General features: G+C 40.6%; 1 protein-coding gene across 2 annotated transcripts in view; it reads left to right on the forward strand.

Annotated features, from left to right (window-relative positions):
• The window catches only part of TTC17 (tetratricopeptide repeat domain 17), a 116,031-nt gene that overhangs the window by 78,706 nt on the left and 24,626 nt on the right, over positions 1-12,699 (forward strand). The window contains exons 18-20 of one of the 2 annotated variants that reach the window (XM_034645705.1): positions 5,514-5,788; positions 6,455-6,608; positions 11,481-11,601. In XM_034645705.1, coding sequence (XP_034501596.1) covers positions 5,514-5,788; positions 6,455-6,608; positions 11,481-11,601 — 550 coding nt within the window. The remainder of the gene's footprint in view (positions 1-5,513; positions 5,789-6,454; positions 6,609-11,480; positions 11,602-12,699) is intronic. The other variant, XM_011235878.3, reaches the window with a different exon arrangement.

A 12,699-nucleotide genomic window follows, 5' to 3' on the forward strand; every position in this document is an offset into this window, starting at 1 on the left:
TTGAAGGAAGGACTTTTTTTTTTTTGCTGGTCATATCTTCGAATGTGTGATCTTTACCTCTGTTTCCTGTTAGTCTGCTTTGTTTTGAATGTAGAACTCAACTTCCATTTCATTCTCTGCTTCCTGAAACTCTTCTCGATACAAACCTCTCTTCCAAGATTATTAATACTGTTTCTTACCCAGTGCAGTCACTTTCTTTTGCTCATCTTCTGGTGTCCCACTCCGTCTCAGGAGCGTCCTCAACAAGTCATTGTTTGGCTTCGGCTTCTGCTCCAGGCGCAGGGAGCTCAGTCTCCCTTGGTAGCCCATTCCATTTTCTGACTGTTCAAAAGTCTTTCCTAATATTGAGCTAAAATGTGACTTCTCATCTCCGGTCCTGCCCTCTGAAGCTAACAAAGTCTGTCTTGTCTCATTAATATCACATTTGAGGGTGACTCTTTTCCTACCTACCCTACCCCCCATGTTTTTGCTTCCTTCAGCTAAATGTCCTTATTTCCTTGAACAGCTCCAGTTAGGGCTCTTAGGACCTTCACCAATCTCAAAGTAATCTTTCTAGAATTAAAAAAAAAAAATCTTTCTGCTCAGGTCATGATCTCAGGGCCCCAGTCTCTGGGTCTTGAGATTGAGCCCCACGTCAGGCACTGCGCTCAGGATGGAATCCACTTGGAACTCTCTCTCTCCCTCTGCCCCTCCCCACACACACTCTCTCTCTCTCTCTCTCGGTCTCTCTGTCAAAAAATAAAGAAAATGTTTTAAAAAGAAGAAGAAAAAAAATCTTTCTAGCAAAATATTTTTCAAGCCTGATTTTTTTTGTGTACTATGTTAGCTACTGTTCCTTCTACAGGGTCCCTTTGGTTTCTTCAGTCAATATGGTTTTGGGCATTTTCACCAAGTCACGTTTCTATCAATGTGCTCTGCTTTGAAAATCTTTTTTTTAATAAAGATTTTATTTATTTGACTGAGAGAGTACAAGCAGGGAGAGCAGCAGGCAGAGGGAGAGGAAAAAACAGGCTCCCTGCTCAGCAGGGAACCCGATGTGGGGCTTGATCCCAGGACTCTGGGATCATGACCTAAGCCAAAGGCAGACACTTAACTGACTGAGCCACCCAGGCGCCCCTGCTTTGAAAATCTCTTACACTACAGTGCCCAGACTTACCAATGAATCTCCAGGGGTGTCTGGAACATTTCGGGATTATGCTGGACTTCTTTTTCTTCTCTTTCCTCCTCCCCTTCTTCTTCTCCTTTTTTTTTTTTTCTTTTTGAGGACAACATATGCTTCTCTCCATCTCTCAACACTTCTAGTCTTCTCCTAGTAAATTCTCCTAGTAAATTATATATAAGTCATTACCTGACATGGCTCAAACTCAACTATAAGTTTTCCTAGTACCCTGAGATAGGATTCATCCAAGTGAAGACACACAAGCTCATCTAAGCCTCACTGTGGGTGCTCACAGTCTCTTCACTTCATAATATTTATTCTCCTTTTTCCATTGTGAAAATGGTACATGATAAAGAGGATAAAGTAAATAATAAGAGATAACGGATCTGTTTCTCTGTTTTTAGTTTACATTACCCCATTGGTCCCACAAGCAGCAATCCTAATATTTTACTTTTTCTTCTTGTTTCAAGTATAATTTAAAGCCTTCTGTGATCCTGCTATAGTCCAGACCTCTCTCCAAACCTAAATTCTCTATTTCCAGAATTAGATAATGCCTGGAGATATGTGCCTCCGTCCATTCTAACCTGGACCATAAGCTCCATGGGTGGTTCTATTACGAGCCCTCAGCACATTTTTGGACATATGTAACAAATACTTAAGTGAATTAATAAGTGTCTGAAATCCCAGCATGATGTGTCCTTTGGCCCTCTCCCAACTCCATAGTCTTTGTACATAGCATTGTTTTCATTTTCACAGATTCTATAACTTCACATAAGTAAAAAGGTCCCTGTTTCACATTAGGCTTTGAAATCTTGAAATTATCTTTGAATTTACCCTGTGGTTTGTCATTATATCCATTTAACCACCAAATTCTATTTTTCTCCGCTGAAATTTCTTCACGTACCTCTTTCTCGTCCCTTTTTAAAATTCCCCTTTTACAATCTTCACCCTAAGCCAGCTTCTCTTTAAATAACTTTATGTAGAGATTATTGAAACACCTTTCTAACTGGTCTCACTCCTCTGTCTTCCTTCTCCATCCTTGAGTATGCCAGCTGGTTTACCGCTCTGGCCTTCATGTTCCACGTTATGGCTCCCAGCTTGTTATTCTGCTTAGCAAACAGGAGGCTCCCTTTACAATGAGTCTGCCTCCCTACTTTCCCAGACATCCTTGTGTCACCCACCTTCCCTAAGTATCTTGTTTGCTGATACCATCTATATACATTCTTTGTTCTAGTTCATGTGAAATTAGTGGTGCCTTCATGTATTGCCTTCCTTATGCCTACATCAGTGTGTGTACATGTGAGTGTGAGAGTATATACATTCAAGCTCCTTCCTCTCGGGAATGCCCTCCCTGACCCCTGCCTGTCTAAATCCTGCCTCAGTATTCCTCTTGGGAGCATGTTGTGAGCACCCTTTGTTATGCTTTTCCTTTAGAAAAGAAGTATTTAAATGTAATCGTTCTCCGATTGTTTAATGTATATAGTTTTGTGTCTCCAGCTTGATTGTACAGTTGAAGGTACAGTTGATTGTACAATACAGGTTTGAAGTGCACACATCCACTTGTATGCAGATTTTTTTGGATAAATACCATATAGTGCTTTTTCTTCTCTTCCTTATTATGTTCTTAATAACATTTTTTTAGCTTCCTTTATTGTAAGAATACATTATATAATACCTATGACATATAAAATACGTGTTAATCGACTGTTAATGTTATCGGTAAGGTTTCCGGTCAACCGTGGGCTATTAGTAACTAAGTTTTTGGAGAAACAAAAGCTATATGTGGATTTTCAACTGTCCGGGGCTCAGCGCCCCTCACCCCCATGTTGTTGAACTGTATTTAATTCCTCAGAGTCAGATTCCTTTTGTTCCCACCTATATGGCTCATAGCATAGAGATAGGCACATAGTAGGTTCTAAATAAATAAAGATTGGTTTATTAGTCTCTCTTGATTGGAATACCAGTTTCCATCAATGAAAGGCCCTTTCTCTAAGAACTTTTCAATAATGATATATATGTTACCATATGGTCTGGGCATAGGGGAGCATTAACCTTTGGAACTGGACTTGCAGAACTCTTTGCAACTGAACAACTTTATTTATTTAAAATGCTTTCTAAATAGGAGTAGTTACTGAATGGAAATAAGGCCTCCAAACCCCGCATCCATATGCAGCTCTAACTATACACTGGGGAATTGGTTACCTGCAGTCTACCTTTGGCCAAAACCTACTTTTCTTTAAGCCCATACTCTTGACTGCAGCCAAATCTATCAAAAACCCTTTCCTGTCTCAGGGCTAGGTGCAGGGAATCCCATGGTGGCCATAGGAGAAGGAAGGAGAGGAGGCTAAAATAACCTGAGGAATATTTAGAACTCTGTTGCTACAAGTCAGATGACAAGCAGTTCTTCTAATTAAGTTGCTTTTTGAGGTCCCCATAGCAACCCTGTCCAGGTGTTTTCCTGAGGTAGCTACTGAGAAATTTGCAAATCATATAGTATGTCAGACACTAAGTAAAAGACATGATGCCTGTCTTTAACACATGACAAGGTAAATCTTAGAGTTTATAAAGTCTTGAATCGCCAGCAGGACAAGGCAAAGGTAGGAACAGCAGATCCTTAAGAACCTCACAAACCAAATTATTCCCGAGTTCCATTAATTCATTCTACAACCGTTCCTCTTGAGTGTCAGGTACGATGTTGGACATTCAAGATATAGTCGTAAACAAGATAGAAACTAAAAATTAGAACTCTTTGTCAACCCTACATTTATATTATTTGCCACGTGATTTAGGCAATATCCAACCATTTTAATCTAAATATCCTAAAGAAGACGCCTTTGCAGACCCTTATTTTACTTTTTGCTCATCAGAACTTCATTAATAACACTGATAGTAATAAGCAAGAAAAACCAGCAGATTGGTTCAAAAAACCTAAAAGAAACTTACGTGAAAGGGTACATTTCAAAGTCACTTGTTAACAAGTGGAGGAGACTTACAGCTTTTTCAAGAAAGAAGAACAGATCTCTAATGGTACTCCCAGCCTGACAACAGACCTTCCCACTTTCTGGAGTAGAAAGTGGAATGGAAGATAGAGATACCACCAGAGCCAAGAGTGACACTGCAGAAGTTCTGTGAGGAGGGCTCAAAGCTTATGTTGCTTTAAGCCTTGGAGGTCAGCCACCTTTCTCACCCCACGCCTCCTTAGAGACTAGTACTATGCATTTCTAAGGTGGGTTACTCACTATGTTTATAGGTCTGGTCAATACAGAAATGAGATTCCTGACCTTGGCCTTATTAATACCATGTTCTAAATCTCTGAACAAGCTGGAATTACCAACTGAAGGTTATTGGGATAACTTAACTAGGATAATGTAGACTGGCATTTTCAGAGCAATCAACCCTGAGCTCTCAGGCTGTCCAGTAGATGTATATTACAAAAGGAGGCATTCCATTTTATTTGTTTTTGTACCCTGTCTACTTCCAGAGAGGATTGGAGAGAACTTTCCTGGAACACACAGTATAAGATTCAGCCATTAATTCAAAAGAGCAAAAGTTAAGTAATAAGGTCTTTTTTTTTTAAAGAAAGGAAAGCATTCTATTAAGAAACACAGACAAATTTTTGCCCTAAATGTTCTAGTTATCTAGGTATAGAGGGGAACCTGTAGGGTTGTGTAACCATTAATATATTGAAACAGTGACTTCTCAAGAGAAAGAATTTTTCTAGTCTGTTGCTCTGGGAAACATCCATGGAAGTCTTTACATGAGAAACTTGAGCAACGTAACGAATAATGTCTCGATAACCATTTTAGGAAAACATTACACTGCTCCATTACTATTTCTTATACCAGCCATTAGTGAAAATAGGAGCCTGAATGTAAAATTAGGATAATTCCCCATTAAACAAATCATCATTCAGGTAAGGCAGTTAGACTGTATGGCCTGGACATGCGGCTATGATATGTCATATGCTGTTTGAATAAAGCTTCAAGAATCCCACATATTCAATAAATAACATCATAATAAACTTCATCTTTGTCATCTATGTCTTATATCTAAGGCAAGTGGGTCTTTTTTTTTATTTAAAAAATAATACGTCTATAAAATAGCCATCCCCTTGCTCACTAGTGTTATAATCAGTGCCTACCCACCCCTCGCTGCTACTGTTGTCCTCATCCAAGCTTTTGACAAAGCTACATAGCAAAGAGGATGCTTCATTGTGCATTTTGAGGATGATGAATGGCATTTTTATGAGTGGGCTATAGAATTTCCTCCAAGCAGAGCCAAAGCTGCTCAGACAGCAAGGTTGGAGTCATTCAAGTACTGCAGTGAGTATTATGTAATTTTTAATGACATGCAGGCACTCGAATTTCAGGTACAGTGGTTGAGGAGAGCAATGGTTCTGATGAGATGGAGAATTCAGATGAAACAAAAATGTCTGAAGAGATACTGGCTTTGGTGGACGAATTTCAACAGGCGTGGCCCCTGGAAGGCTTTGGGGGAGCCCTGGAGATGAAGGGGCGGCGTCTGGACTTGCAGGGGATACGGGTACTGAAGAAGGGTCCCCAGGATGGAGTGGCCAGAAGCTCTTGCTACGGAGACTGCAGAAGTGAAGATGATGAAGCCACAGAATGGGTGAGAGTTTGCCAACTCAGTTCATACCAAACTGGAGCCCAGGTCTTCGTGAGGGTGGGGGCTTCCTAGCTTACAAAGTGTGGTGTTTCTCTTGGGGACGTAGCACCACTTTACTCCACCCTCCAGTCAGCCTTCGTGTGGGCATTGTACTGCAGGAAGCATGTCCCTTTACTTCTGTATTGATAGTTCTTCCAGGAGACAGAGGAAGCGGAAGGCTGCAGCTGCCCAGTTCAGACGTCTTCATTTCCAGTTTCCTCTATACACCCTTCAAGGCTAGGTTATTTTGTTTCTTTCACCAAACATTTTTCATTTAGATCTGTAAGAATTAAACGGAAGGAGAGAATCAGCTCTATCTGGCACAGGACTGGTTACTGGTTTTTTTGTTTTTTGTTTTTTGTTTTAGAAATCGTAAGAGTTGGGTGGGGTGGGGTGGGTTGGGGTGGGGTTGGCTTGGAAAGGGGCAGAGGGAGAGAATCTTAAGCAGGTTCCTTGCTCAGCGTGAAGCCTGATGCAGAGCTCGATCTCACAATCCTGTGCTCCTGTCCAAAGCTTAACCAACTGAGCCACCCAGGTGCCCCTAGGATTGGTTACTCTTTAAAGCCACCAGTATCCACTGCCAATTTGATAATTGGTCTAATTTGTCCCCAACACGTCTCCATTTTCCAGATCACATTTCAGGTCAAACGTGTAAAGAAACCCAAAGGAGATCATAAGAAAACTCCTGGGAAAAAGGTAGAACATAATCAAGCAGAAAATGTACATCGTTACCAAGCGAACCTGGAGATCACTGGCCCAAAGGTGGCGTCTCCTGGGCCACAAGGTAAACTTGAATGTTTAATATGCCAGTTTCTTTGTTCAGATCTCACTGTCTCATTTCTCACTAAGGATGTGCTTGTGACTTGAAGGAGAGCAGATGAGAAGGTAGTAGGGCTAAGCGAACGAGGAAACAGTTATTGGTATATAAATTTTGTTTTGACATGACTTTTTTTTACCATTGCCTATCAGGCCTATCTTCTTTTCATCTTGAACTTAAATATCCTATTGATTCTTGACAGTCTAGTTTAAAATTATCACATCTAGCTTATAGGGTGGTTGTGAGGACTATAGGAATTATACATGTAAAGTGCTTGTAAAAGCACTACACATGTAAAATGAAGTGGCTACATAGGACTCAATAAATATTAACATTTTATATTTATGTGTCAGATATCTCTTTTGGTATTAGATATATGCTTTAGAACTACGCCCAGGAAAAATGCATGTACATCAGAATTTGTCAGGTACTTTTAGGATTCATAGTTGTCCCGAAGTGCATCTTGGGACTCCAGGTTCAGGGCCATTGCCTTGGGCCCAGTTGACTTTCGTTTCTAGCAATGAAATAGTGGTGATCAAATTTTTTTTTAAATCTTTTTTTTTTTAAGGATATTTTCACTATCTTAGACTTCAAAAATTCAAGGTAACTTCATGAAAACATGTCTTATTTAATTTGGTGTACTTACCAAAGCTGAAAGCAGGGGGCACATAATAAAATATAAAGAATGGTGTCAGTTTGGCTAAATCCCAGAGTGCACTGTTACTTGAAAAATACAGAGCACCAAAAAGGACATTTTGTCTTGGCTGGAGTTGATAGCTTTACTGTTCAAGGGTGACATTGTGTGTTTAACAGGTTACAGAAAGAAAGCAACACTTCCTCTACTAGGCCTGCCTTCTGTAGCAAGGAAACGAGTGTTCAAAATGTAAAACATCCTTATGGAAATGAAAATTCCATTAAATAATAAATGTAATGAAATCATAAAAGTAGAAAATTTACATGAATATTTATATACTTTTCAGGTGGAAAAGGACTTTCTAAGGCAGAAAGAAAAAGAAAAAAATAATTCTGGCACCAGAAAACACCATAAAATAGAAAGGCAAAGGACTGAAACAAAGTATTTTTGCAGAATATTTATATTTTTATAGAATATGTGATAAACACAGAATATCAGTACCATTTAAAGAACACCTACAGGGCACCTGAGTGGCTTAGTCAGTTGAGCACCTGACTTTGGCTCAGGTCATGATCTTGGGGTCCTGGGACTGAGCCCCACCTTGGGCTCCCCGATCAGTAGGGAGTCTGCTTCTCCCTCCCCCGCAGCCCCTCCCTCTCCCTGCTTCTGCTCTCTCTCAAATAAGTAAACTCTTTTAAAAAAAATAAAATAACACCTACAAATCAATATGAAAAACACAGCATTTCAGTAAGATATGTGCAAGTACAGAGGCAGTTCGCCAGGTACGCACATACAATTGGCCACTGAACTTGCGACAAAACGTTCAGGTTCACTAGCAATCAAAGATATGCAAACACAAACAGCGACATGCCATTTTTGCTTATCAAACTGTCTTAAATTTGCAATACACAGAGTTACTGAGATGAATTTTGGGATCGTTCAATGATATATATCAGAAAATTTAAAAATATACCAACAATTTTACTTCCAATAATTTACCCTAGGTAAATCATCTTACAGGTGCCAAAGACAGAAGTGCAAAGATTGATCACAGGGTTGCTTATCATAATAAAAAATTGTATACCACCTAAATGTTGATAATTGCCTAAATAAATTACAGAATGTCCATGCTATGTACTGTGCTGCCAAGGCGCTTGTAATTTAATAAGTGAACAAAAGCAGATATGAAATAGCAGATAGAATACTTCAATTTTTGTAAAATAGTAAATGTACTGTATTATGACTATACTTGTTCACGTCTCTTTATCTCTGCAATTGAGATATATTTTAAACTGATGATATTTTACGTAATAATTGGCAGTGTTTTCCTTTCTTACACCATGTAAAATAATGTACATGTTACAGTTTATGACCTCTTAGATTTGATGAAAGAAACTAAAATAAACAAGTACATAGAAACAAGTATAGAAGAGAATATACCAAAATGTAAGTGGTCTTCTCTGGGTGCTGATAGGGATATGGGTAATTTCTTGTTTTCTTCTACATGCTTTTCCATTTTCTAAATATTTTATAATAAGCCTATATTACTTTTACAAAAAAAAAACTAAGAATTTCTTGAAAAAGTGAAAATTAAAGCTTGGTATGGTTGAGATGCTAGGAAAGCACGTAAGTGGTTTTAAATGGATTCAAGTGGGTGGGCCCACTTAGGGCATTGAATGTACTTGCAGATGACATCAGGGAACTACTTGCTGTCATTAGCATGAAAAGTTCTAAGGCTTGGAAGAGATGACAGGTGGTCAGAGAGGTTCAGTATCCTGGTTTTCAAATAAATCTTGATTCTCTTCACTACCAAGAGATAAGCTTCATGGTAAACCCTGACCAAGTTCTAAAGCAAATTCTTTTTTTTTTTAAGTTTTTTTTTAAGATTTTATTTATTTGTTTGACAGAGAGAGAGGCAGCAAGAGGGGGAACACAAGCAGGGGGAGTGGGAGAGGGAGAAGCAGGCTTCCAGCCAAGCAGGGAGCCCGATGCGGGGCTCAATCCCAGAACGCTGGGATCATGACCTGAGCCGAAGGCAGACACTCAACGACAGAGCCACGCAGTCGCCCCTCTGAAGCAAATTCTAAAACAGATAGTTTATGAGCCCATGGGGAAGAGTGGAGATCAGAAAGGACCACTGTAGATTTACTAAGAACTAGTAAAACTAATAATGCAAAATTAATTTCATTTCCTTTTTTGGGGAGGGCTACCAGACTGAAAGACCAGGGAAGTGTCGTAAATACAATGTAACTAGATTTCAGCAAAGCATTTAACGGAATCTCTTAGGACATTCCTGTGAACAAGATGGGGAGATGTGGGCTCAGAGGCTCTCCATGGCCTATAGCATGAAGTCCAAACTTCCTTGTGTGGTATACAAGCATCCAGCCTGTCTCTGTCCTTCATGCTGTTTTTTTTCTGAACAAACCATGCTCTTATTCTACCCCTTGCCTTTGCACGTGCTGTTTCCTCTGCCTGGAATGTCCTCCGGCCACCTCAGCAGTGCTAAAATATCACTCGTCCTTAAGCTTCATATGCCACGTGCCTTCACTTCCTTGGTACCTTCAGGCAGAATTAGTTGCTCTCCCCTCCCTGCAGTTGTCCTATACCTTCACTCTGGCACTCATCCTGTTGTATCCCAGGATTTATGTTTACCATCCTCACTGGACTGTGACCTCAAAGGCAGACCCCTTCTTTATTATTCCCCTCTGTATCCCTAGTGTCTTTTTTTTTTTTTTAAGATTTTAATTATTTATTTGACAGAGAGAGAGACGCCAGCGAGAGAGAACACAAGCAGGGGGTGTGGGAGAGGAAGAAGCAGGCTCCCAGTGGAGCAGGGAGCCTGATGTGGGGCTCGATCTCAGGACCCTGGGATCACGCCCTGGGCCAAAGGCAGACGCTTAACAACTGAGCCACCCAGGTGCCTCTGTATCCCTAGTGTCTTAACACCATTCCCAGGCCCTTATGATAGACGTTCAATAAATGTTTTTCAAGTGAATTTCTTAAACATAATAGAAAAATAAGCTTTATTGTGAAACTTATGATTTAATTCTTTCAGTTATTCATTTAAGCAGGGTTCATTTTAAACTCTTCCAAACTATTCGTTTCTATTTTATTTAAATCTAAGGCCCTGCTTGTACTTCAAACAGTTTTATGTTATTGGTAAATTCCTACATTATAAAAAAAGTTACGCAGAACCAAAGTTCTCCTACCTGTCCATTCATTGTATTGTAAGACCTCCAGAAGACCCTTCCCAGACAAGACTTAGTTCTGTTTTTTTCTGGGGGACTCAATCTAAGTGAAGGGCCTCCACACAAAAGGTAGTACCTGCGAAGGGTGTCAACTAACGGGGCTTTAAAAGCCCAGTATAGCTTTAAATAGCATGGTTATTGGAAGCATACATGTTACACTCAGACTGACCTGGATCTGGATCCGAGCTCTGCCTTCTACTAGCCAGGTGACCTTGAGCAAGTCACTTGATCTCTCTGTGCCTCCGTTTCCCCAGCTGAGAAATGAGGCTGTGGTTGTAATGCACTTAGCACAGGACCTGAACACACAGTAAGTGCTCTGGAAATAAATGATAACCTTTCATTGTCACCTTTATTCCCCATCTGCTGCTTTTCTCTACCACAGCAGTTCTCCACCAGGAGTGATTTTGTCTTCCCAGGGCACATTTTGGTTGTCACATTGGGGGAGGGTGCTGCTGGTTCTATAGGTTAGAAGCTGGGGATACCAGTAAAGATCCTCCAGTGCACAGGACAGCTCCCACAACAGAACCGCATCCAGCCCACGATGTCAGCACTGCCAGGACGAGAAGCCTTGCTTTAGCCATATATGCTCCTCCTAAGTCGCACTTGTCTTTATAAAATCAAAATGTAGAGTGGTAAAAATGAAATTTGGTAAGATGTTAACAATGAAGAATATCTTAGCTCTTATCTTATGTTGATCAGTCTTAAATCCAACAAAGAACTCAATTTATTCTTACTTCGTCATCTGTCTTTGAGCCCAAGACTTTACTCAGATAATCTTACTCCCTTTGCTGTGAATGACAAGATTTTAATTCTGTAGATGGTAAAAATCCTAAAGACTAGAAGAACGACTGGCCCCTCCAAACACACCAGCCTGGGTGAAGTAATCACCAGCACCTAAGACACTGTGCGTTCTGTTCCTTTGCAGTTGTGTCCATTGATGATATATTTTCCTTCTAGGAAAAAAGCGTGACTACCAGAGTCTGGGGTGGCCCAGCCCAGACGAGTGCCTCAAACTCCGCTGGGTAGAGCTGACTGCCATCGTGAGTACCTGGCTTGCAGTTTCTTCAAAAAACATTGAGTGAGTATCTTAAACCCCTCCCTCCTTCGTGGTATTCGTGTACCAGTGAACCCGTTGGGCCTCCATTGACTTCAGGGATGCCCTTCTTTGGCAGCAGCTATTAGAGGAGTTGTCCTTTTTAGGCTTGGTGGTTCCGAGGATGACCATTGCTGACCACAGGCCACAGGTGGACACAGCCCATTGTATTGAAACAGTGAATGTGCCCTCCCTCCTTAGTGCCATCCCCCACACTTTGTAAGCTCTCCGGAAGTGTGTAACAAACTTAGTTTGAGTTGAAGACTAGATCCCTCTTAATAGGAAAACCTGTGGTTTCTGACATTGTGTACTTAAAAAGGGAGCCGGAGCATATGCAGATTTACAAACACCTACCAAGACCCAAGCTGAGCAAGGTTGCCCCTCCGATAACTGCTTTTTCCTCCTTGGATACTCATTCTCTTTTGCTGGCTCATTTTCTACCCTTTAAATGTTAGAGTTCCCCAAGATTGACCTCTCAGCCTTTTTATCTTAGAATCACTCCTAGTCAGACTGATGTACTCCGAGAACTTCTGTCACCACCAATATATTGACAGCTCTCAAATTTGAATCTCCAGGTCAGATTTTTCTTCAAGTTCCTCAACCCATCTGTCCAGTTATCTCCCTTGTCTCTCTGCTTCGATACCGCTGAGACCCCTCAAGCTCAGGAAAACCAAACTCATAATTTTCTTGTCTACTCTTCTTCCAAAAAATCATTGTTCTGTGTGTTTTCTGTTTCTTATTCTTAGTAGATAGCTCTAGCAGTGCTTAGGCCAGAAACCTGGGAGTTGTCCTTAATGATCCCTTTCCCTTAACCCTCAGATCCAGTCTGTTATCCATTCTTACCACTTGCACCCTCTGAGTCTTTTTCAAAGCCATCAGCTTTTCTCCATCTCTGTTGCTTCTCCCTTAAACCAGATCACCATCATCTCCACTTTGATTCAGTCAGTAGCCTCCTAGCTGGGCTTCGTGCTTTATTCACTCTTGACTCTGTTTTGTCCCTTCTTCCTACAGTACTCAGACTCCTTCCTCAAATACAAGTCAAATAATTCTTAAAATGCTCTAATAACTTCTTACTGTTCTTTG

Source organism: Ailuropoda melanoleuca, chromosome 16 (assembly GCF_002007445.2).
Source record: "Ailuropoda melanoleuca isolate Jingjing chromosome 16, ASM200744v2, whole genome shotgun sequence".
Lineage (NCBI taxonomy): Eukaryota > Metazoa > Chordata > Mammalia > Carnivora > Ursidae > Ailuropoda > Ailuropoda melanoleuca.